Genomic DNA, 25,762 nt, shown 5'->3' on the forward strand with positions numbered 1-25,762 from the left:
GTTAATGGCTACTATAAGATAGATAACGGGAACATGTTATGTATGTTTCTGTGTAACTGTTCCTGCCACAGAAGAATGTGTGTTCTGCAAGAGTAGAGTGATGAATGTTTCCTGAGTTTCATGAAATTAGTCGTAGTCTAGTGCAATAAAATGGCAGATGAGAAGCTTTCAGTATTAAAACCCAAACAAACCACCCCCCAAAAAAAAACTTTAAAAAATCAAGGATGCATTGCTGATTCTTCTGTCTTCTTTTATTTCTAAGGTAAGGTATGATACATAAATTGTAAGACAAGAAAGTAAGTGTCATTATTTCTTCTTTTTTATTAAGTGGCATAAGAATCTGATCTACAGCCTGCTCCCACAGCAATTTTGTATGAAAATAGAAGCTTCACAGATTTGAAAGAACATGTTAAACTGTTCAGTGCTGCCTCAGTGTGAATGTACTGCAATATACTTGAAACTGAAGACGAGTTTGACAGATGAGACGTTTAAGAGAAAACTAAGACATCGTAGCCCCATGTATGAACTCAGCAGCAAGGCGCCTGCTCGCTCCAGGTTGTGTTTGCTCATTGTGGTATCTGTGGTTAACGGCTTTTTTTAATGTCTGAACTGTCAGTCTGTGTGGGCATGCAGTCATCATCTGTCCGTGAGCATCAGCATCTGGGCAGCAGAGCACATGTGTTAATCCTACATGGGATCAGCTAAAAGGTGTTAGATACCAATTTTAACTTCTGCCAGTAGATTAATGCAGTTGGGGGCGGGGAGGGGGCCGGGAAAGACACGACGACGTTGGTTTCTATGCCAAAGAACTCTCAGACTTGCTCAATATAACTAGTCCATAATGACATGACAGAACTGGAGTTGTAGAAGTGGGGTTCCAGCTTCCCTCCTGTTGTGGTTTAACCCCGGCCAGTAACCAAGCACGACGCAGCTGCTCGCTCACTGCCCCTCACCCCGAGGGATGGGGAGGAGAATCGGAAAGGAATGTAAAACTCGAGGGTTGAGACATGAACAGTTTAATAGGTAAAGCAAAAGCTGCACATGCAAGCAAAGCAACACAAGGAATTCATTCACTGCTTCCCATCGGCAGGCAGGTGTCCAGCCATCCCCAGGGAAGCTGGGCTCCACCACGCGTAATGGTTGCTTGCAAAGACAAACGCCATAATGCTGGGTGTCCCCTCACCTGCCGCTTCCTTCCCCCTGTTTATACATGGAGCATGATGTCCCATGGTATGGAATGTCCCTTTGGCCAGTTCAGGTCAGCTGTCCTGGCTGTGTTCCCTCCCAATTTCCCATGCCCCTCCAGCCTTCTGGCTGGCACAGCCCAAGAAACCAAAAAGCCCTTGACTTAGAATAAACATTACCTGGTAACAACCAAAACCATCGGTGTAACTGCTCTCGCATCAGAGCCAAAACACAGCCCTGCACCAGCTTCTAAGAAGAAAATTAACTCTATCCCAGCTGAAACCAGGACACCTCCCCTGCTCTGGAATGCAGAGGTCTGTGCTCAGAACCACGAAGTGTCCAGGTGGGAAGAGACCAGCTTCTCCTGCCCAAGCAGGACGGGCCAGAGCCCGGTGCCAGGGCCAGCTGCGTCACTCAACTTCATCGGGTTCCTGTTAAACCAACTCTCCTGCCTGCTGGAGCCCCTCTGGATGGCAGCGCGACCCCCGGGGGTATCGGCCACTGTGGCGGCGTAATCTATGAACTTGCTGATGGTGCAGCCCGGCTCTTCTCCTGCCTCTTTAAAAAAGAAAAAAGCAACTACACCCGAGGTACAGAAATTAACTTACTAACATGGTCACTCACATTTTAGCTGCTCTTTCTAGATTCTTCCAAACACCTGTGGAAGAGTTAAATATCCCACACGCAGTTAGTTTTTTTGTATGGTGGTGGTTGTTTTGGCAGGTTTTTTCCATTTGTTTTGCCAGTTGTTGACAGCTGTGTGTAATTAAAGCTGACTGAAAAAGTCAAACCGTAGCCGGGTGATAAACTGATGCCAGAAATATGAAAAATAACCGTGTCTCCTAGCGCTAGGGAAGGGAGCCAGGCACAAGCCTCCGAAGCAAGTGGTCGCAACTGGAAAAGTAAACTTTCCCTCTCCTTGAGCTAAAGTAAACGTGGGCGAGGGAGGGCGAAGAGCAGGTGCCAGGAACAAGAGGCTACCTGGTGCTGTGAGAGGTCTGCAGCCAAACAAACCCTCGCTTCCCTTTGTCAGGGGCCCGTAAGGGAGCGGCTGGAGCGGAAAGCGCCGCCCGCCATGGCCGCCCGCGGCCGGCAGGTAGGCCGCGAAACGGCAGGAAACCGGTTTTCCCTTTAATTCCCCCTCACGGCCGGTGTCAGTCCTTCGCTTCACCGCCGCGGGAGAGCAACCTGCCGTAAAGCGCGCTGCCCGCCGGAGGGGGGGGTGGTGGTGGAATGCCGTAAACCGCCGCAAAATGTCGCACGCCCCCCCCCGCCTCTGGCTGCCGGTCCGCGGCCCCCGGCAGTCTGTCGCGGCGGCGGATGGCGCCGGCGGCGGGCGGGCGCGGGCTCCCGCGGGCAGGGCGGCAGCAGCGCGCGTAGGGCCCGCGGGCGGGCCGCAGCCCCGCGCCATGCTGGCCGCCGCCTGGCTGGGCAGGGGGCTCTGGGGGCTGCTCCGCGGCGCGGCGCGGGGGCGGCCGGGTGAGCCCGGTAGGCCGCTGGCCAGCCGGCCCGGCGCGGGGGGTGCCGGCGGCCGGCGTCGCAACGGCAGCGGGTTGTGCCTGGCGGCGGGCGCGGAGGCGCCGGGGGGGGCGGGTGCCCCTCCCGCCCTGCGCCCCCCGCGCCGGCCGCTGCTGCGCGCTCCCGCCGCCGCCTGGCGCCTCCTGAGCGGCGGGGCCGCGCCGCCCGAGCCCCCCCAGCGGCGGGCAGCGGGGCGCTACGCCGAGCTGGTACGTGACCGGGGGCGCGGCGGCCGGGCAGGGCCCGGGCTGTCCCCTCCCCGCGGGGCCGAGGGTCGGCGGGGGGGCCGGGGGCCGGCGGGGGGGCTGAGCGCCGGCGGCCTTGCCTTGCAGTACGAAAACCCTTGGACCGTCCCCAACATGCTGTCAATGGCCAGGATGGGGCTGGCGCCGGTGCTGGGCTACCTGATCGTTGAAGAAGACTTCGACGTCGCGCTGGGTGTGTTTGTCCTGGCTGGCGTGACGGATCTGGTAGGTTCGCAGCGCCTTGGGAGCGCTCTGGGAAGAGGGTGGGTTACGGTCACACCTTTGGCGTGCGTTGGACTCCAGCGCGGAGTGGAAATGAATACAACGGATTAGGGTTTACGTTCGTTGTTTTGTAGAAGTGCTGTGCGCATCCTGCGCGACATTGGGAGGGGAGGTCACAGACGAACGTGGTGCTGCTGGTGCAAAGGGGTGCCCTGCCCAGCCCCAGCGGGCGCTGTCCCAGCCAGCGCTGCTGCACCCGCTGGTGTACCTGCTGCACTCACCCCGACTAACTGTGCCAATTTTAGAACATCGGTTACCTTTTTTTCCAGTTCATTTTATTTTTTAAACAATGAGAATCGAATATATTCAGAGGCTTCCACAATCTGGTCTGCGGTTTGAAAAAATTATACCAATACCAGCAAACAGGTGTCATGTTCCATCTTAGCTAAATTAGCGGTGATGTTCCTGAAGTATCTCTAACATTAGCATATATAAGCTATTGTTATTCTTAGTTTTCTAACAAAGAAACACTGAACTTTGTTTTTCTTAGTTGGATGGATTTATTGCACGAAACTGGGCTAATCAGAAATCAGCTTTGGGAAGTGCTCTTGATCCTCTGGCTGATAAAATTCTCATCAGCGTGCTGTATGTAAGCCTAACTTGTGCAAATCTTATCCCAGGTGAGAAAATGTCAGTTGCATGCAGTACTATATATATACAAGGTAAAGAAGCTAATTTTATCTGTAGTTATATTTCTTATGGTTCTGGAGGGAGAGCAGTGTATTGCATGGAACTCTTGCTTTGCCAGATGTACTTTGCTGTTTGCTCTGATTAAATACTTGGAATACATCCTCCCAGTAGACCTCATAGAAAGCATGTGTTACCATTTACAAAGGCAACTAGCATATATTGCCGTTCTCAAATGTATTTTCTTGAAAGCAATAGTGGTCAGTAGCTATTTCAAAAATTTTCTCAGAGACTGGATTGTTTTAAGACTTCCGATTAGACTTTCAGAAGGCAGGTTAAAAAATTTCCAGTCACGCCAAGTTTTCTTGGTTCAGAAGAGCTTGAGAATGGTTATTTTGTTTGCTTCGTATTTTGTGCTCTTTTGGTTGGGTTTTGGTTTTAATCATGGGCATGATTTTTCACTAGATCCTGTTGGCTTGGTTTTTCAGTTTCACTTACATCCATGATTATTCTGAGGGATGTAGCGCTCATTGCTGCTGTTTTTTATGTGCGATACAAAACTCTGTCTCCACCGGTAAGTATATAGCACTAAACAAAATTGCATGAACATGTAATCATTTTACTTTGATTAAATCATCTGTATTTTTACAAGCATAAAAAAATAAGCCTTTATTAAAAGTTGTAACAAAGAGATTTTCATCTTGGGACTTGGTGGTTGCTCAAAACTTGGCTAGATAGCCTAAGATGTAGTGGTGTTCTTGTCCTATTGCCAGGTAGATCTGTAAGCAGAACAGTATTTCATAAAACAGTTTCATAAAGATGAGTCAGAGCTACTGATAACTTTTTCCTGTGTATGATGTGTAATAAATCTTGTAAGAGTGGTAGCAGCAGAATTCTTCAGTGTTACAGTTGATTTTTCTGTATCGTGTCAAGAGGCATATCAAACTGAATATCCTAGAATTGCCTTTTTTCCTCCCCCCCTCCCTCTTTTCTCCCCAACAGAGAACACTCAGTAGGTATTTTAACCCCTGTTACGCTACTGCCCAGTTAAAACCGACATTGATTAGCAAGGTAAGAGCAGTAACTCATTACAAAAGGTAACTCCTCAGTGCTTGGGGTGGTGTGTAGTTTGGAGGGGGAGGGGCTGTTTGCTACTACTGCTGAGCGGTTTCAAAACAGTGCTGACTAATTCAGAGGCAACCTAGGTCCCGAAAGATTTTCAACTGCGCTCTGTCAGAGTACATGCTAATTTTGAGTGTGCAAGATACTTCATTAAAAGAGGTTTCTAAATAAATTTTGTGTAGATAGACTAATGCTTAAACCAGTAATGAAAGTGTATATTGGTATTCCTTGCACGGTACGTATCTTCATTTTAGTCACATATTTTGTTTTGCTTTTATCAGATGAATACAGCGGTTCAGCTAATTTTGGTGGCAGCTTCTTTAGCAGCTCCTGTCTTCAATTATGTGGACAGCATATATCTGCAGACATTATGGTAACTTATCTCTGCACTTTTTTTCGGATAATTTAATGTACTTCTAAAGAAACTGGTATTTGAGATTAATCTAATTGTGTGGAACAAAAAAAACCTGTGCCCAGATGCCTGAATTTTTACACATTTATCCTTGACTGCCACAGGAGCTAGGTATTTATGGTACTTAGCTGACTATACAAGCAAGAAGTAGCCAAATTAAACTAGTTAAGATCCAGGAATAATAGCTAAGAAACAAGTCTTCAGAACATAGTGTAAGTTCAGATGAACAGAAAAGAAGGGAGTGGGGAGAAAGGTTGTATGGATTCTTTATTTATTTGTGCTGTAAGTATCCTTGAAAAAGTAACCCTAGTATCAGTAAAAGTAGATGAGAAGTGTTTTCTTATTTTTACTTTATATTGTACCTGCTATCTTGAAATCTAGGTTTCTGAGGCCTCTTTGAAAAGCACCTGAAGAAATCGGTGATTCCTGCTAGACTATAGGAAGGAAAGGGAGGGATCGAATGAGAACAGGCATACAGGAGCGTACCTCCTTAAGTAGTGGCTGTTCCTTTCACTGCTATCACTGGAGAGCTGAACTGTATCAGAATCTGAATTGTAGCAGGTGTTACAAGTGCACTTATTTCTCCAGAACAGTTAGGTAAGACTTCAGAACAAAGAGGCTGAGCAGCACATAACAGAATTACTAAGTAACATAGTTTAAAGTAGTGGAAAATACAGTGTTACTCACCTTTTAGGAAAAAAACCCAACAAACAAACAAAAAACCACAAAAAAAAAACCCAACCCAAACCGCAAGGCTTTTAAGGAACTGGGAAACTTGATCTTAACAGTCAGTGTGGTTTTTCCTCCTGCTGGAAAGCCAAATCTAGGTTTGCATCTGTGAAAGATGCTTACTTTGCTGCTTGTCTGGGACTGTGTGTTACCGTGTTGTGAGTAACAGAGAAGTGCTGGGCGTGAGTTACCAGAGTACGCTATAACCACGCTCAGAAATGCCCTGGATGAGCCCGGCAGTGTGTCCAGGGAGGGCACTGGTGAGGGAGGGGCAGGACCATGGTGGTGGCTCATGCCTGAATGGTGTCAGCCTTTGACACGGAGGAGCAGTGCTGGTTTAGAAATACCGATCGTTATTACCCAGCATCTGAGAAGGGGAAAAAAAGAGGCTAAAGCCAAAACTTGTGCTTTAGCTTTGGAATTTGGTAAAATGAGTCCAAGTTTGGTACGGTTTGAATGCTCCCCTTTCATATTACTAGGGGATAGTTTCTCACATCAGTCAGTTCTCAAGCTGGTAAAAATTATGTAGGCTACATATATGGAATCTTTTGCCTTTCCTTCTCTAAAACAAGTGCTAATATGGTAGAAATTTGGCCTAGTGTGTAATTACACTGAAATGTGCTGCTTAGTGCTGGGTGGCAGTTTGTTTATCTAATCCTCCACTTAGTACTGAATTTCAGCATCTAAACTGTAAACTGCATTTCTGTAGGACAAAGTCCTTGGCTGTGTAGTGAAAAATAGGGAAGACGCCTAAAAATAACACATCTTATTATTGTACTGAAGACTCAAACAACTTACAGAACTATTTTCCCCAAAGGTGCATCACAGCTTTCACAACGGTAACATCTGCATACAGCTATTACCACTATGGCCGAAAAACAGTTCAGGTGATAAATAACAAATGAAGTATTCCTGAAGGACCGGGGCTTGGCGGCGCAGCGTGCTGTGCTGTCGAAGGTGGCTGTGTTGCAGTTGAGTTTTGGATCAAGAGCTCTTGTTTTTCAGCTTAAACCATGGCATCGCAATGAAGTGAAGTTTGAACATGTACTGTGTATATATCTAGAGAGAGACTTTTCAATGTATTTTTAATTTGTTTAAAAATAAGGTTGTTTACAAAAACAAATAAATGATATTCTTAAAGACACAGGTTACTGGTTGCTGCCACGTGCGTTCTGAGTAATTTTCTACTGTTTTTGAAGTGAAAGTAAGCACTTTTTACCAGCTTTTTTTGCCATCATCATGCAAGGCACCAAGTAGGCTGAGATCAGAGAAGAAAAAGCAGTTACAAGAACAAATTTCTCTTTGTACCTCAACCTAAGTCAGTAAACCTGCATTGCTTGTTAGGGCTTGACGATGTACGTCAGCTTGCAGCGGAAGAAAGCATGTCGTCGATGAACAGCATCTTCAGAAATTTAAACCAGAGTGATAGAAATTTTATTTCATGTTCCGCTGTAATATGGATAAGCCACGAAGAGTTACTACCCTGCTCCCTTTTCTCTTTAAGTACGAGCAAGAGTGAACTGCTTTCATCAGGGAAGAGTTTTGAGTCTCAGGAGGGTCAGCTGCGAAGAGTCTGTACCCAAATGGAGTTATGTTTCTCATGTTGTCTATTCATTTCTAATGATGGAAAGAAACTCCTGCATCCCTGCACCCTTAATGCTTCTAAAGACACTGTTTAATCTAAATGCCATTGGTGAAAAAGGACATTTTAAATACTGTCCAAATGAATGGAAGGAGTGGAAGAAACTTTGTGATGCACATACTGTTAATTCTTCCTGTACCTCTGGCATCAAGTGGTGTGCAGTGATCCCCTCGGGCAGGGACAGCTTGCACGTGTTCTTGGCCTGTCCTCTACATACAGAAGGCACAGCATGAAGAGCCGGACAGCACAGATCATGTTGGTCAGAAACTCCTATTTTCGAGCAATGTGGTATTTCTTGTATGTCATATGAAGGAGTGCAACTGTGAAGGGCTTAAATAATTGAACGTGGGTGGTAAATGATTCTGCTGCAGTACTCACAGAAGGAAATGTGCTGTAGGCATCTCTTTGGAGAGCACAGTCTCTTTTGTGACTGCACATGCTTGTATATACAGAACATTTTAATATTTTTTGTATATTTAAAGTTGTATAGAATGGTGCACAGAGAAAACACTTGATTTTTATCTGTATCTCTTTCTTAATGTGTTTTGTGGTCGACCCTGCATCTTACAGTGAAAGGGCTGAGAGCAAAGCCTATGGAAATTTCCTTAGAATAGCCGCACAGGGGTGGAATGGAGTGCTTTTTCTTGACGAAACCATTCAGAAAGCAGAAAACCATCGTCCCCCGGCAGGCCCTTCCTGTCCGGTTCTGGTCAACGGGAATGGGTTGTGGTTGGGTTGGTGGGGTTTTTTAGTGTGTGTGTGTGTGTATATGGTTTTTATTTTGTAAATCACAGAAAGCTTTGACAGCGCATGAAGGCGTCGGGGCACGACCGAACGCTGGTCGGTGCAGGCCCCGCGTGGGTATACTTGTTGCCCGTGTGGGGAGTGGCTGCACGGTGCTCGGGGGTGCGTGCCTCCATGTTTGCGCTAATAAAGCCCGTCCGCAGGGCAGAGCCCCGCTTCCTCCGCTCGCCTTGGGCGCTCGGGGGCTGGGACCGGCGGCCGAGACCGCGCCCCCCGCCCGCCCTGGGAAGCGCACGCTGGGGGCGTGGCGTGGCCTGTCCCTGCGCGGCCGCCGTCCCGGGCTGGGGGCGTGGCCTCGCTGCCCCGCGCTCCGCCATGGCGGCCCCCGAGCCGCCGCCGGCCGAGGGCTGCAGGCCGCTGGGCGCGCTGCTGGCCGGCATCGCCCAGGCCGCCTACCACGGCAACGCGGCCGTCACGGAGGAGCTGCTGCGGCAGCAGCTCTACCCCGAGGCGGCGCCGGAGGAGTTCCGCGCCCTGCGCGCCAAGATGGGCGGCCTCCTGCAGGTACCGGCCGCGGGGCCCTGCCTGGGGGTCCCGCTCCGCCGCGGGGCTGCTGGTACCGCCGCGGGGGTGAGGCGCGGATGGTGCGGGCCTGGCGCGGTGCAGGGCCTTCCCGCAGCAGCCGGTGGGGGGGGCTTGGGCCGCGCCCCTCGGTGGGGGCGGCCGGCTCGGCGGGACGGGCGGCCCGGTCCCCCCCCGCCGCCTGAGGGCCCGGGCCCGCCGCGCCGTGAGGGAGCTGCGGCTGCCTGGGGCCGAGGGCCGCCGCCCGACGCACATTGCCCCGTGTTCGGGGAGAGGCGCTGCCGGCTGCCCGCGGTGCGGCCGTAGCTGCGGGAGGAGCCGCTCCCCGGGGCGGCCGGTCAGCCCCGGGCCGCGGTGCGGGTGCGGGCGCGCTGCCGTGGGCTCTTGGCGCGCTCAGGCGGGGGAAATGAACTGGCTGACATTTCAGTACCTCGCAGGAGATCCCAGTTCACTGCTTGATTTCCTTTTTGGTTTTATTTTTAAAATTGGTCTCCTTTCTAAATCTGCCTAAGCCAAATTTTACTGTGGTACCCACTCTCCTGTGTTCCGATAGTTATTTTTCAGTCCTGACAGACCCCTCGCCCCTCTCTTCCCCTCGCTCCTCCCTCTTTTCTCTTCTCTTCTCTTCTTTGACTCGCCTGTTTTTCTTGGTGCTTTTTTCTGAAGTGCTTTTGACTTACCTCTGAGAGATGTGGCAGATAACATAAGAAACACAAGTAGTATTTTTCTAGTCACTTCAGTGCACTATAGTAACTTTAGATAAATGATAATTTCATATGAATAATCTCCAAAGTCTATATAGGCTTTCTTTTTCTGTTTGCAGAAATGGGTAACTCTTTAGCCATCACTGAAATGTGACAGCTGCTCAGCCAATATGATGTGTTTGAGGCCAGAAGAAAAGAGCACAACATCCAGAGGAAATAGCTAAAGAAACTTAGGTGGGCAATTGTTGGCAGATCTGGAATTTGATGAAGATGTTGGCACTCATCTCCTGCTTTTCTGAAGGGTCCGTTGTTTCTTTAATGATCAGATTCATATGATGCCCTGAAAAGCCCAGAATGAAAGCTGAATCATAAGGATTGGTTCTTGCAGGACTTAAGACTCTCTGGTTTTGTCTTTCTTGGCTTTTTTTCCTTCCCTCCCAAATATAACTCTTACTCAAGTGCTGTTGAGATGTCATGTTCTAGACATAATAATAATTCAGGCCCCAGAAAACACAGGTGATTAAAATTATTGGGTATTTACCCATTGGTGTAACATAGGCATATAGCTTAGGAGGATGGCGGTGTGTTGGGAGAGGATATCTCATTCCCCATGTGCTGCTTTAAGAACCAAAACTGGAAAAACCGTGGTCTTTGAGATCACACCTTCCAACATAAACTAGCCTCTCACTGTCATCAGGTGCATCTCACGGTCTTCACAGACACCACTCTCCTCATCTCCTTATGGATGGAATTCCTGGGAATAACCAAAGCTTATGCAGTTCAACACACTTTAAAGGTGAAGTTTTGAGCTAAGCAGTACACAAACTACTTTGTACAGACACAAGTTCGTGTTAAGTATGCATCGATTTTGCGGTGCTTATTTCTAGTGAGTGACATAGGAAGTAACACCTAAGTCCTGTGGATACTGGCAGGATCTCTGTTCTAGAGCATCCTAAAAAACCCCTTGGCTTTCTGGTCATTTTTAGGACCTTCTCTCTTTCACGCCGCCCAGTATGGGGGGGAAGGTTGAGAATACGGTTGTGGTTTGGAAGTAGGGAGGCTTAAACTTATTTTCCTCTTCCAGAAATCTACCTAACGGGAAAACCCTTTATCCTAGCTATTATTTGTGATACCTCCTTTTCAGTTATCACAGCTAGCCTGGGAATCTCGGTCTCTTGCATATCTGTAGCTGTCACACAGAGATAATGGTGTGAACCGGTTTCCTTTTGTTCCAACAGTGTGCATGAGGGGGAGGGGAAAGTGGTCTTGGCCCTACAGGTTGCTTAACTAAATCTTCAAGAAGCTGAGAACTGATAAACGCATACTTGCATGCTTCAGAGAGTTGCCTAGAACACTTTTAGTATCTCTGAATTTAAATATGAGAGGTTTTGTGTTATATTGTATTTGCTGATAACAGCAAGCTTCAAAAGTGTTCCTCTGTGCTTATAACATCTTAGGTTTTGGACTTGTCTTGGATGCTGCTGTCTTCCCAGCACCTGAAGTAGCAAGCTCCACTTGAAGCTCTTGTGTTGTCCCATCCTTATCAATTGTCACGTGAATTTCTGAGCAAATTTATTCCAGACTTTATATTGAATTCATTGTGAAAAATCTGCATGATTAAGATGTTAACAGCAGCTTTTCTGTTAATCTTTTTACGGGTTTGTTTCTTCTCTCCTCTGGGTGGTGGAGGAAGGGGAGCAAACAGCTGAATAGCAACAGAAAGTCAGAGTACTTGTTTATGCAGCTATTTACCTTGTGTGCAGTGATCTGCATCTGAAGTTCAGAAGGCAGGTAACCCTTACGTCTCCAGTGATGATAATACCTAATTGCACCAAATAAGTTTTTTCAGGAGGTGGCCACACTGGTTATTCTCAAGTACCTCATTTATAAGCCCAAGTCCTTTGTATGGTCAATGTGGAAAATATTAGATGCCTTATACTGTATTCTGTTGACTGTATAGGGAACGTAAGCACCTAAATTAATGGGATGAATAATGCCTCATTCCTGTCTCTCAAGGATTATTTTTTTTTTTTTCTCTGACACCCATCTTCTTGATGGTCAGCAGCAGAGAGATTCATTGCCATTGTGGTTTAATGGCTGTAGTACTTCATGTCTTCTAAGTAGTAAGCATGGATCTGTACCATAAATCAACCACTTGCTAGTATAAGTAAGGTGAAGGACTTCCCTGTACCCTTCTGCATTCCACCTGTGCAAAGCATGGCACCTGTGAAAAGTATGGAGGTGAATAAGGGCCACAAGTGTATCATATTTACTGCAGCATTTAAATGTTTCTTTTCCCCTGGTTTGTGTACAGACTAGTCCTGGTTTTGTGTTTATAAAAGATGTCATTATAATCTTACTCCTTACTGCTGTTTCCTGCCCATAGATTGGCTGAATGTGCATGAATCATCTGACCTCTTTCTAAAATGCCACATTTATTTTGTAGAGAAATCATGTTGCTTTATTAAATTCACTTTTTTTTAAAAAAAAAAAAAAATCTCATTTCTTGTGTGGAATATCCTGGAAGGTAGAACAAAACCCTAGGAAAGCCTGACTCTGGAGAACTGTACCATTTTGGTGTTCTTCTGTCGATTTTTATTTTTTTTCCCCTCTGCCTTCGTGCTTCCCAGCCTCCTATACCATAAGGTTGCAGAACGGTGAGGAACTGGGGGAAATCAGCTTCTGCGAATTCTCGCCCCCGGCTTTTTTTTATTTCCAAAGACGACTTCATCCTGATAAAGTACTAGATTTATCTCCTCCTTATGTAAATTTAATTTACTGTGTTAGTTTCACTGGTGATAGAGTTGCTTTACGCCTGGAGTAATCCCACTGCTGTCCTTCTGGTGGCAGCAGGCTATTTGATTTATCGAACATGGCCCTTCGCTGCGGGGTTGGAAGTGTGCTTCAGAGCCGTGTGCGTTGGCTAAATGACAATAAAAATTTCCGCGTGAGGACTCTAAATTTATTATATATGATTTATAAGTATTTCTTGACACAAAGGCCATCTGCAATAAATATACTTGCTATAATTGGTAAAATATTAATCAGACTCTACGTAAATAATATGTGAGAACCCAGAGCTTGATATCCAACAAACTAGATGGACCCACACTCAATGTATACACTTTATAATATTCGCTAGCCCTTTTCCATCAGTGCTTTTCTTTGGGAATATGCTGATATTTCTGCCACATTTTTCTGATGACTCTGATGTTTAGTGTCACTGTGTTTCAGCCAAGAGGCTGATGGTTCTGTTGTTGTTTGCCTCTGCTGTGCCACTGGCACACACAGTGTATAGAAGTCCCATCTTTAAGCGATTTCTGTATCGTGAAATGCCCAGCTATTTCTAGTGATTACTTTTCTTCATGCCTTTGGAGAAAATCTGTTGAATAAGAAACCTTTTGATCCAAATCTGATTTAAAGACTTGAGGGGGAAAATTCAGTGGAATTTGGAGGGGGGGCGGGAACTAGTGGATAAAATCAGTTGGTGTGTAAAATGCTCCGGAGACGCACAAGCAAACTGTGGGTGCTTTGGAGGCTGCTTAGTGCTGTTACCGTACATTGTCCCCAAAGACTGTTTCTCTCCCACTAGGAAGCTGCTGCTGTTACCTCGAGAAGAGGTCCCGAGGCATTACTGCCCCTGCTTGAGAAGGAAGAGACTGTTTGCCCTTCATAAAAGGGGTGAGCCCTTAGGTGGAAAGTCAGAGCAGAACAACAGTTGGGTTCACTCAGTTGTGGAGGATAAAGCCAGACTTTGCATCTTCTTCAGCAGGATTTCTGCTGACATTTGCTCGTGGGAAATAAATGACTTCTTGCATTTTCTAATAAGAGAGAAGAGTTGTCAGTGTTCACTCTTCTCAGATACCTTGTGATTCCTCAAGTACGTGGCCTGGGTCGTGAGCTCTTGAGCGCTTTGCAGTTGTCTGAGCTTCTGCAAGGCTGAGGGGCAGAACAACCTCAGTCTGAAGGCTGAGATAAAGTCATTTAGGAAGAGTTAACAGGAGACACCGCTTGCTTTCTGCCACTTAGAATTGCAATTGTGCCTGCATCTACTAGCTAGAAAGATAACCCAGTAAACATGCTCATTCTTCTCGACTGAAGAAAAAGGGAACAAGTCTCTTGTAAAGCAGTATCAAGAAGTACCGTGTTGATATAAGGTGCTTTCTACCCAAACATGTGTCCTTTGTTGTAGTTGAGTGTGTTACACTTGTGTTAAGTGTTAGACCTTTCACTCCAGTGAATGACTGTGCTTATTATGAATAATTCTGCTTGTTAGTGGGCTAGGTGAAAATATGCTAACTGTAACTTTGCACAGAATTTTGGGAGGGAAGGAATGCTTACGGTGTGAAAATTGGACATATATGAGAAAAATATATTATCTCAATTTGATATTTGACTGGAACAAATAACAATTCTTGTGTCTCTTTTTTTTTTTTTTTTTTGATAATGTAGTGAAACACCACTATTAGAGCTCTCCGATGTGAACACAGCTCAGTTGCCACCTCTGCAGCGTCTGGTGTAGCAGCATGCGTTTTCTCTTACCAGTATATAAACCCATAGGCATTGCTGCTTTTTTTCACCCTATTTCAGCATCGGAAGGGTAGAAAATTGAATGTTTACTTGAACTAGCGCCTGCTGTATTGTGGTGATGAAAACATTGATGGATACTGCCCCAAAGCATTCTTAGTGCTTCCAATGTGAGTTATTTTACATTTTAGGTATGTGTACAAGCAGTTAGTTTAAATAAAGACTGGTGCAGCTGGTGAATGTAGGAATAACATAAAGTGCAGGGGGAAGGCTCTTCAGAAGAGCGAACTGGAGAGGGAGTTTGGCTGCAGGATGTGACATGGTTGAAGCACATTGGCAGGAGCGGTAAGGACGGTGCTTCAAACAATGTACCCGCTTCATTCTGGATTATTTTTTTTAATACTCCTTTTTCTGCGATTTCTCCAGTTGCAATAGTCAGTATTTGTGTTGTTAAAGCCTTTCCTATTTGCCATACTGGTTTAATTGCTATTGTAATTACGGAGAGATGTATAGGAGGCGGTGTTGTTGCTGGTAGCTGTGGGATGGGAAGGTGATGGTGTTCTGCGCTGTGAGCAGATCTGTACAAAGTTTAAACAATGGGGTGTGAGTAAGGAGTGCACACCTCCACCTTGCAAACCTCATAGTCTTCCTACTGCTGTGCAACTACACATGCAAATCCTGCAGGCAGGCAGAAAGGGGAGGGCTTCCACCGTTATAACGTCATTCACTTAATTAGTAGTATTTTCTATAACTCGATCGTGAGACTGAGGTGAAAGGTTATTACCTAACGAGGCAAATCCAAGACTCATTTGAGATTGTAAAGTGCCAATATGCTGCAACTGTGCCACTTCAGTGAAAATGGCTTACCTTATGTTTAATGGTTTACTTGACCTTTTGTGTCATATTATTTTCATGTTCTCTATGGAAGAACGGTAAATTAGAAGATGTTGGCAGACCTGTGTCACTGGTGTATGATAGGTGTGGTGAAGTCTGTATTGGCCAAAGGAGAAGCCAGTCTCTCTCTTTGTGTTTTTCCTCAATTACAGTGTTGATTATATCTCTGCAAGTAGAGACCTACTTGCTTTGTCCCAGCTGTGGAGGTGGGGGCTGCCCTGTCTGTGCCTAGAGCCGGCAGGTCAGCGCCAGCTTTTCCTATTGGTAATGACTCTGCATTACTTCTTCCTTTGAAAATGCCCTACTGGAAATCTGCTAATTGTCTGTTAATGGACTTCTGGAACAGCTTGCTGTTGAGAAAGCTGGATTCCCTGGTGGTCGCCATCCAAATGTACAGTTTGGTTTGTTGCATTTGTAGAACTTATGCCAGTAAGTAGTATTTTCATCATTAATAACACCAGCAAGCTTTGGGTGCACTCTGTTTCTCAGAGAAAAATGCAAACCCCGCAGGTATGATTAGCATAGGTTACATACATATATATATATGTGTGTGTGATTAACATGTTTATATATATGTGTGTGTGTATGGACACCCACAGATGCATGCAGAGAAAGGCAAGTATATTGATTATGCTGAAATTCATTAGTCTGATCCCTGCAGTGTTTCTCTTGACCTTAACAAGAATCGACTGTGATTGAGGACTAGGGAGTGAGATCTTGCCTTTGAAGTTTGTTATTGCAAATTAAATGCTTATGCTATACTTCATTAGTGTTCATCAAACACATGCTGTACAGAGTATATTTGAAAAGGGAAAAAGACTCCCTTAGGCATAAAACTACACGTGAAACCTTTATTTCAGTAACACTAATGCTCCGTTCCCAGTTCCCCAAAGTGTGGGGGAAATGCTGAGGAGGGTTATGGGAGTTCACTGCCGTCATCTCGGCGCTGGTGACTTTCTGGACTAGTAGTAGTTGTCTTTCCTCTTTAAATGTGGCCTGTGAAACGGAGAGAGCTGGAGTTGTCTCACCTTCGTTTTGATACATAAAAAAGGACTAAAAGGAAAGGAAAAGCTGTACACTGAAATTATATTCTTTGTTATATCATACTTTTTAGGTATATATAAAATATATAGATACTGTCTGTTACAACTGGTGTGAAGGGAGATTAGTGCTTGCTTGCTCCAGGACAGTACTGATGCTGGCAATGGAGTGAAAATTCTTATTCCAACCGTGCCAGCCTCATGTGAGGCTGCCATGCAGCTGAGCAGATAATAGACTTCTTTCTTTCTTCAAATACACATGTATCTTTTCATTGCAAGAAAAGATAAATCTTACTAGGAAAAAAGACTAGTCAGTGCATCCTTTACGTTGGGGTGAGCGTAATCTCTGCTGATGCATATATACATCCTCGCTTCACAGAAGGTTCAGGACAAGAAGAGAGCAACAGAAAGAGCCGTTAATGCATGGAATAAACACCTATCACAGATGCAGAGCTGTGACATTCATTTGAGCCAGGGGTTCACAGCTAGTGTATGAAAAGCGAGTTTGGACGATGCTTACAAGTCAACCCTTTTTACAAGATGAACATCTGAAATTTTCCATTCGTGGTAACGCTTGGCAGCTACAGACCTGTTATGACGTACATCAGTTTTTCTACTGTGCTAGTTTGGAGCAACTGGATGCAGTATATCCAACAACTTGTTAAAAAAAAAAATAAATTCGACAATACTAAAAACTTAAGAGTGATAAAAATGCTGTGTAGCTAGAATTACTGCATTTTGCAGCTTGTACTCTGGATTTCTTCCAGTGTGGTGACTGGAATGTTGGAGCCTTGAACTCTTCAACGTGTTTGAATGACGTTAATTTTTTAAATAGCTTATTTATTAAAAAAAAGGGGGGGGCGAGAAAAAGCATTAGTGGCACAAAATATCAGACGCTACAATTTGTTACGTCAAGTCTTTTGTTCATTGATGGTTTTAGTCATTGAGCCCAGTGGGGCAGGAGCTGTCGGGTAAGAACCGGCGGCGACTTGAGCTGTGGTGGGAATGGCCAGTCCGGTTCCCTGGCAGGAGGGGCTGGCTGCAACACTGAGAGGGCCCCGCGTTCATCCCTGGAGGATCATGGGCCTTACAACAAGGCAAAGTGAGTGACTTTCTTTAAAGGCAGAGCCTAAAATATTCTGTTTCTAAATTTTGGGTTTATCATTGTAAATGTGTGATTTTACACAATAACTTCAAAAAAAGATTTAGTATATGGAGTAAGTCAGAACTGACTGGAACGTGGTTGGCCTCCATTGTGAGGGATTAGGAGTTCATTATTGTGAAAACCAAACTGGTTTCTTATTTTGAGGCATTTTTGCTATGTTTTCTGAACACCTGAAACTTAAGCTCGGTAGGTTTTCCGTAATTATATCCCATTGCACATAGTGGTCATGTACAAGGAAACTAAATCCTACAAGGAAACCGAATCACCCGATACTTTTTAGCCATGCAATGATTTAAAATTGGATTGTCTGATAAAAGCAAGGGGGATTTACCTTTCACTTTGTTTACAGTGCACAAGCATCTGTTTATAGCTGACAGCCGAAGGTCTAATTCAGAGTACGCCACCTCTTGCGAAGTTGATAGTTTTATAGCTGTATAGCAAGCCTGTGACTCCCTCCTCCTTCCCAACTCCCTGCCGAGTTTGGTATCTGTTTATCTGTTCTCCCTGAGGACTGTGTGTTTCACTTCTAAAGGTGACAGTGATCTTGGAATACATTTTTTTTATTCCTCTAATTCTTTGGCACCTTCTATATTTACCTCTCAACAGTGCTGGTTTATGTGTGATTCCATGTAAGTTAAAAACATCACAACAGAATCTCACTGAAAGAACATGAAAATAGACTGTGCGTAGCAAATGTGAAATAATAGCCAACTTGTCCAAACAATTTTTAGATTTAAAATAAGTGATTTTCTCATTTTTAAAAAATATTTTTTTAATTATCTCATTTTGCATATGTTAATATATTCCTGCAAGCCTGTTTTTCATATCTCTCTTCCCACCCCCCACTCCCCACCCCCAATAAAATGTGGCAATACTAATACAGTTTGAGTGAAATTCTGGGGTTTTTTCCAAATAAGGCTAGATTATATCTCTTTTTCTGTTTGAGATGTTTTGGGATCTCTGCCAGAAGGTTTCTACCTCAGCTTGGTGGGTATTTTTTTTCTTTCCTTTCTTTGCAGTCTCTATAAACTGTGTTGCCAGGATTATGAAACATGTTCTGAAGATATACGCAGACACTAAAGTGGTATCTGTGTAAAAGGCGAGTAAGCAACAGACAGTTTTACTCCTTGTGTGACACTTACGCATGGCTTTGTTGTCTGTCTTCAGACTGTTGCGTCAGATGTGCTGTTCTGTTGTACTCCTTTTGCCATTTGTGGTTGAAGAGTATTTTATATTTTGTTCTAACGAGCTGTTTGTGTAAGTATGCTTTAGTTTTACATGGTCAAATGTGGTAGAAGTACTTTATACATTTGAATTAGCTTTGATTTCTTTAGTATTTTTCATTAAAATCAATTTTTACCTTTTTTGAAGTGAACAAAAGACTTTTTCTGTAGGACAAGGAGTGGCGCATTTTGGCAGTGTGCTGTTATTTTAGTAGTTGGTCAGATACTCCTATGGCAATCACACGTACATGTTTACAAAGTATTTTTGCACTGTGCAGAGTGCACAAAAGAAGAGAGGTCAGAAATTAGTCCCCTCCTGACACCGTTCAGTGACACACTTAGTTTTTATTCACTGCCTGGGGTGAAGATGGTAAACTGTGGTTCTGGGGCTGGTTGGGGTCTTGCGGTATGACCCCATGGTTTGCTTTCCAGTGTTGTGTGTGAGATACATGTGTTGCTGGAGCTGGGCTTTACTGAGGGGTCCTCAGGAGGCTGGAGGTTGTTATGCTGCGCTTCAGACCTCTTGAGACCTCTATGATGGTCCTCTCTTGGCGACTCTTAAGACACCCAAAGGCACGAGCGGCTGATGCAACCTTGCAGGAGGAGTCTTCCTCGGTCGCTTACTGGATGTGCCTCCTTGTACACAAGTACCTGTGCACATGTCCCTGTTTTGTGTCCTTTGGGTAAAGTCTCCTGAATGATGGAAAGAGAGTGATCTGGCTGTGGCTTGTTGGGAAGCAGGTTAGAAGAGTGTCAGTTGTTCCTTGCTCAGCAGGGAGAGTGCTTCTGTTCACAGGATTCATTTGATGACACATCAGTTTATGACATGTTAGGAAATCTATAAATAGTCTTGCAATGGAAAGAAAGCACTAGAGAAATTTTTTATTTCGTGTGGACAAACGGTAGGGAGTTCATTGAATATGAGTAGCCCCCAATTTGACTAAAAGCCAAAGAGAAGGCATGGGAAAAAATAATTGCTTTCTTTTTGATGGCATGGGCTGTGGTGTCTTGGCGCGTTTGAGTGCTGAAGTTTTTAGCTGTTAAGGCCTGTGATGGTGAAAAATAACGCCAGATGATGGTGGGCACCAAAGGGTTTTCACTGGTGGTGTGTGTCTGCAAGCTCTGCAAACCGCCACCATGCATGTGTTGCTCTCGAGAACAGTGCATGTTGTCTGGAGGCACAGGGGTGTGCTGCTGGTCCTACAGCTCGCTGGAAACCCTGATGACTTGGCCAGCTCTGCTGATAGATGACTTTGTCAGGGACCTGATCTGATAGAAATAGAGAACCCCCTCTGGGGTAGTTAAAGCAGTCGTTAATATTTAACGTGGTACTGTTGGAGAATACTTTCAGATTGATGTTTTGGTTGTTTCATTAGGTCTTTAGCCTTTTTTCCCCAAAAAATATTTATTACGCTTCGTTCTAAGCATTTTTAATACAACAAACGGTACGTAAATCTTTATGGGAAAGTGAGGGATAGTTTCTTCTGAACTCCCGGGTTTGGGCTTCGCTCCGGATCAAGTGTTGTTTTCCAGCACCAGGGATGGAGCCGGGGACCTTTACAGAACAGTTGAGATGCCTACACGGTGACCTGCTGCTTGTTTCTCCTCATAAAGGTTCGGCTGTTAACAACCACCACGGCTGCTACTGGTTTGGGGAACATGTTTTATATTTCACTGAGCCGACAAGAGGGGAAACTATTTTATCTGTGTTGAAAGGAAGACCTGCTGGCTCGTATCCCAAGACTGGAGGCTTACCTCTCGCCTGTCAAACCTGTCAACGTGTAACATGAGTTGTCAAAATAGGTGATGAATGATCAGATGGTGAAGCACCCTTGCTTGCTTCCCTTAAAACTCTGTAGTCTGCAAACTTGTCTCCTTTACTTGCTGATCTCTTTGCCACTGTGAAATGTATCTGCAGGGCTGTGGGCTAAGGCAGTGGTGCGTTGTGTTGTGAGCCTGGTCTAGGAGTGCAGAAACCCTTCTCCTTCCAGGTAGGAAAATGTTACTCCGCCTGTTGCCTGGAATAGTACAGGTAATATACAGTAGTGCTGTGAAAGAGAGGAAAGCAGAGCCTGGAGTCAGAATCTGGCTCCAAACCAGAGTATATGGCAACACACCATACAGCTGAGGAGTGTGACTCGTATTTCATGTTGTTCACTGCTAGAGCATCTAAGCTTTGCTGTAAAGGAAGCTGATGTTCAAATGTAAATCAACAGGGAAATTAAATGAGTTAATTGTTAACTTTTAAGATGCAAACAGTCAAGATGCACTGAGTAAAAATGAAAACTTCTGTTTTCTGTGCTTGGTTCATAATAAAGCAAGTTTGTGCTTTGCCTGATTTCACTGGCAGGATTGCTGCCTGCAGAGAGCTACAATAAGCTCTGCTAATGTCTGCACCATTACTGCACTCGGGGTAGAGCTACATCTTTTCTTCCCCCCCCCCCCCCACGTGCCTTCAAAATATGAGCTGCTCCAACTTCTATTTTTAACTTTCCTAAGTGAAACGAGATTAAACATGAAGCAGTAGTCCACGGCAGCGAGTAATTTTCCCAGAATGATTGTAGGAACCTGATAAACACAGTTCTCATTTATTTTATTGTAAGAGAACAGAGCAGCAGAAAAAAAGCTGACCACGTGGTCTTTTAAGGGAACGACAGGTCATGTCACCAGTTCCGGGACTGTCAGAGTGTGTATGTGTCTATCTGTGTGTGTCTTTTCCTGCTTTTACTCCCTCCCTTGAATATTTTTTTTGTTTGCCATCTGGTATTTATTCTGTCCTATCTGGATTTCTCTCTGCCTTTTATTTTCCTTTCTGTCATTAGCAGTACTGCATTAAATGGCTTCCATCTGTTGAGAGTTCTTATTTTTGAATCTAGCTCCTTGAGGAGGACCAAAGAAGAATCTGTTTTAGACTGAATAACATAATCTGCAAAGATTTTTATGTTCTCCAAGAAGGCAACTTGCCTCTGCTGAAGCTTCAGGGCACACGTATGTGCACATTAATTTTGAAAAAGATTGAATCTGTCAAACTTGGCTGTAACATGGATGCATGTTTAAGAACTACTGGAAATGTGACGTTTCTGTGCCTCTACCCCAAGTGGCAAAACGCTTTCTGAACCATAGCAAAGAATTCAACTCAGCTGGGGAGAAAACTGATAGCAAAGCTTTGGCTTTTTTTGCTGTGCTTCAGTTGAGTACAGGCCAGGATGGACAACCTCTATTTGTATTTTAATACATTTATATTTTTATTCCTCCTATTTGACCCTCGTAGTTGCAACTGTATCTGCTATTAATAGAACATTTCCTTATTTTTTTCGGTTCCCTGTTTTTCCTCTGGCCTGTCGACTTATCTGTGCTCTCTGAGAAGCACTTTCCATTGCCTTTTTTCTTGTACATCTCTTCCTCTTTCTATTTTCAATAATTTAAGTACAAATTTAAGTAAATTTGGAAACTATTATTAGGAAGGGGGAGGTGCTTTTTAATGTTTATTGCTTAATATCCAAGCTTTTAGTATCTGTTTGTAATCTGAGTATGCAGGCGCTGTTTGAAGATCTAGCCATGACTAATGGCGTTAGTGGGTGGGCTTGTTCTGTTTGGGTTTTTTTAATTTATTCTCATTCTGTAAGTGGTATAAAGCCTAGACAGAGTCTTTAGGTCAGTCCAGACAGAGTAAGCCTAATGATTCTCGATTTTTCCTTCAGCTGAATCTGTTTTTTAAGATGGGGCTAGGGTGGGGAAGCCACTTTTTTGAGCTCAGCCCAGCAAATTTGCAGGAAGTATGATCTGACCACAGGAGCATGGCTCAGGTTGCGGTTCATCTGCTGGCTGCCTATTTTAATCAGCATTTCATCCTCCTTTGTCATCAACTGAGCCTTCATACTGCAGGAAAGTGATACCTCCTGCAAATAAATTTAGGAAGTGGTGTTTTATGGAATTATGAGTTCAAACTGGTCACTTCTAGCAGACATACAGACTAATGGCAGAGGCAGGCTGGATTAAAAAATGTTGTGGTCACTTCAGATGTTTTAAAAACTAATGCCAAGATCTCTTTTGTGTTCAGTTGTAAGCTAGGCCAGAAACAGCTGAATATCTACTCCCCTCTTACTGAACTTCGTGTTCAAATGAAAAAGTAATTTTAGCAGAGGACGTCAAGTTAGGTGAGCTTGTATGCAAAAAAACCAAGATAGGGGTTTGAGGGGGTTTCTGCGTGGTGGAAACCTTGGGGAGAGAGAATGGAGGAGTCAGTCAGGATGCATGGAAGCAACCCGCTCAGAAGGGGTTTATCTTCATTGTGCACATTTGACAAGTCTGGGTAGAATCAAGCTTAATAAGGTTAGAAATGCAGGAAGCATGTAATTTTTCCTGAAACTTCATCATGCACACGCATTTTTCCCATCTGCAGTAGCAGTTAAGTAATTTTTTTGTTGTTGCTGTGTGTTGCGAATCCTCTTGTCTGAGGAGAAAGCTTGATGAAAGTCAGAGTAACTCCAAAATATTTCCAAGTCTGCCGACGGTCCGTTGACCTGGTTAGTGTCTCCTTGGCAACGAATCAGAAGGCTCCACAGGTTGGAATAAGAAATAGTTGTTGCAGAAGATCTATTACACACTAGAAAAAAAAATAAACTACAGGTTTTAACATAAATTATTATTCTCTTAATGATTCACAGTTAGCTCTTTTCTATTAGCAAACAGTTTCATTTCACTTTTAACTGTGTATTACAGCTCAGTAAGAAGCAAACAAATAATGCTGGGACACAGTATGGAACTTGAATGATGGCAATGCGTGCGATCTCCCATGGATTAGATGAAGACTTAAGGATTAGTTAAAATCTTGCTACTTCAATGTAGAAATACCAAATGTGTTGTCAAGGTCACTTGTGATTTCTGACTTACAAATTTGTGGGGGGGTGTTGAAGTCTTTAGCTTTCGGATTTTTTCAGAAAGATGGATCACCATTTCCAAGTGCAGACAGACAGGCTGTTGCATCTAATTTTATCTTAATTCCAATTCTCAGGAGAGCTCTTGGACTCTAATAAACAGTGTTTGTGAGGCACAACCTACCAGCTAGTTGAAAACCTCCACTGTCTCCGGAAACGTGGGAAAGTCTACTGGACTAATATCCAGGCAACATCTCTGGGAACAGCTCATTTATTACAGGACTGGGTATCTCGGCAGCCCTTGGGAGAGAGTCTGGTTAGTACATACTTACAAAGGAGGACCCAGAAACCACAGGGTTGCAGAGATCTTCTCAAATTCCTCCTGTCTGAAGCTACTATTTGTAGAAGAACATGCTGAGCTGACTTTGGCAAATAGCTTAGTGTCACTAGGACCCGTGCGTGCCATTACGTCCAAAGATGAGGAGACAGAGAACCTCTCCCAGGGTTGCCTTTCTTCTTAGACAGGGGGAAAGAAACCGCACGCCCCAAAGCTGCATGCAGCAGGCACCCCCCATTTGCCCCAAATCCAGTAAAAGTTTTCTTCTAAGGTTGGTAAGAGGAAGAAATGCCTAGTAACCTGAAGTAAACAGGAATTGGTTTTGTGTGATCAAAGTGGTTTGGCCGAGTGGGGTCCCTTGACGTGTTCCTGCTGTCTGCAGCTGGCCCCCGCCTCTGTCCATGTGCTCCCACCATCTGAGAATGGTTTTAAGGTTGTATTTCCAAGAGCATCCAAAAGGCAAGGGCTGTGATGCAGGACTAGCCTCTCGTCCCTGCCTCCCAAAAACCTGAAGAGGCGAGTTTGTTAGTAGGCAGGCGGCACTGAATCGTTTATTTCTCTGAGCTTGTGATGCCTTTGTGCTGCGGGCTGGCAGCAGCCTGCAGCTTTGAGGGGTCAGCTGGCGAAAATGCCTACACATGCTGGCATGGGCAGCTCTTGGAGCTCGTACCGGGTGGTTGACAAGTAACGTTTTATTTCTGGAAATGAAGTCAGTTTTTTCCTGGTGGGTTTTGCCGATTGTCATTTCTTAGTAGTACTGCGTGCTTGTCAGGCTTTATTTCTCAGAAGAGACGATGAATTTAAGTCTGTTTTCCTGTTCTGTGTACTAAGGCACATGTCTAATGAATCTAATTAAGCCAATACAAAACTCTCCAGATTATCAAATACTGTTCCATTAAGGAAATAGTATTTGAAGTCATATTTTTATTGGCTGAATTATATTTGAAGACATAGTGGGTAAGTGTTGAGGGTGAACACAAGGAAAAGGCGGTGTGACCAAAACTGTTTCTTGTTCAGAAGCATCTGCCCAGCCTCTGGAAGGACAGGTGTGTGCCCAGCTGCTGAGGGTAGAATTTGCGTGTTTGTAGTATGACATGCTGTCCATAAGCTGTGCTTCCTAGGGATGGAGGGAGATATTTCTATTTTAACAAATCTCAAAGTACGTAATGGGAGGAAATTTTTAATATCTAATGGTGTTCTCTTACAGATTTTCTTTTTGAAAATAGGCTTTTTTTACTTAGTCGCTTGAGCGAACAGTCATGGTAATGTAAATTACTGGCATAGAACAGCTGTGATTCTGTACATTCTTAGAAAATTTTTTTGCTTTTTGTTGGTTGAAGATTTTCATGGTGAAATAGTAAATAATTTGTGATTACCAATAAAAACTGGAATTAGGACCTACATAACCTTTTTTCCTCAGTGCTACGGCACTTCTCGACGTGCTGTAGAATGGCATAGAGATGGGGCAGAATGTAAATAGAAAGGGGGCTGTGACAATACGTTGCAAAAGTATGCTTATTGAGGACTGCTGAAGAGAGGAGGTGGGAAACAACTAAGGCAGGATCTCCACGTAGACACGCTTAGCTCAGAATGTAAAGTCTATATAACATACTGCTGTAGGTCATTGGCAGTGACTCAAGGTACAGCAGTAGATCCTGCACTTTAAGGTCTGTCTGGACCAAGTAATTGGCATTAATAAGATGTACCCCTCTCGAACCAATGCTGACAGTGATTCAGCTGTAGGAACTGATGGATAAAACAGGTTTCAACACCTTTAAGTCCTGAGAAGTTTGCAGTTAACAATGCTAACGTGTGCGTGTGTTGTTTATTCCAGCAGTGAAACCATCTTTATCGCTGTGTGGGAGGTGGACAGCAGCTGGCCATTGTCCTGGGGGTGGCAAATGCTC

General features: G+C 44.6%; 2 protein-coding genes and 1 long non-coding RNA gene across 9 annotated transcripts in view; 2 read left to right on the forward strand and 1 right to left on the reverse strand.

Annotated features, from left to right (window-relative positions):
- Positions 1 to 297: 297 nt before the first annotated feature.
- LOC114010794 (uncharacterized) lies at positions 298 to 2,378 on the reverse strand. The gene is made up of 2 exons (XR_003552437.2): positions 1,365 to 2,378; positions 298 to 660 (listed from the first exon to the last, which is right to left on the reverse strand). It is a non-coding gene; the product is annotated as an uncharacterized LOC114010794 (long non-coding RNA).
- Positions 2,379 to 2,423: 45 nt separating this feature from the next.
- CRLS1 (cardiolipin synthase 1) lies at positions 2,424 to 7,264 on the forward strand. Its single transcript, XM_055811143.1, has 7 exons — positions 2,424 to 2,912; positions 3,036 to 3,173; positions 3,721 to 3,850; positions 4,346 to 4,431; positions 4,860 to 4,928; positions 5,261 to 5,352; positions 6,938 to 7,264. The coding sequence occupies exons 1-7, from the start codon at positions 2,439 to 2,441 to the stop codon at positions 7,023 to 7,025; spliced, it is 1,077 nt and encodes a 358-aa protein (XP_055667118.1). The 5' UTR covers positions 2,424 to 2,438; the 3' UTR covers positions 7,026 to 7,264.
- Positions 7,265 to 8,839: 1,575 nt separating this feature from the next.
- The window catches only part of COMMD1 (copper metabolism domain containing 1), a 79,715-nt gene continuing 62,792 nt past the window's right edge, over positions 8,840 to 25,762 (forward strand). For 3 of the 7 annotated variants that reach the window (XM_055811144.1, XM_055811146.1, XM_055811145.1), the window contains exon 1: positions 8,841 to 9,070. In XM_055811144.1, the coding sequence (XP_055667119.1) occupies positions 8,882 to 9,070 (189 nt within the window). In that variant the 5' untranslated portion in view covers positions 8,841 to 8,881. Of the gene's footprint in view, positions 9,071 to 9,911; positions 10,027 to 21,360; positions 21,630 to 25,762 lie in introns of those variants that run through there. The other 4 variants (XR_008748212.1, XR_008748213.1, XM_055811147.1 and 1 more) reach the window with 3 other exon arrangements.

Source organism: Falco peregrinus, chromosome 7 (genome assembly GCF_023634155.1).
Source record: "Falco peregrinus isolate bFalPer1 chromosome 7, bFalPer1.pri, whole genome shotgun sequence".
Lineage (NCBI taxonomy): Eukaryota > Metazoa > Chordata > Aves > Falconiformes > Falconidae > Falco > Falco peregrinus.

Excerpts from the sequence above, each read along its gene's own strand:
- CRLS1 (XM_055811143.1), top strand. The coding sequence starts at position 2,439 with ATGTCGCACGCCCCCCCCCGCCTCTGGCTGCCGGTCCGCGGCCCCCGG. Across the intron at positions 2,913-3,035 it reads CGGGGCGCTACGCCGAGCTG|TACGAAAACCCTTGGACCGT; the intron begins GTACGTGACCGG and ends CTTGCCTTGCAG. Across the intron at positions 3,174-3,720 it reads TGGCTGGCGTGACGGATCTG|TTGGATGGATTTATTGCACG; the intron begins GTAGGTTCGCAG and ends TGTTTTTCTTAG.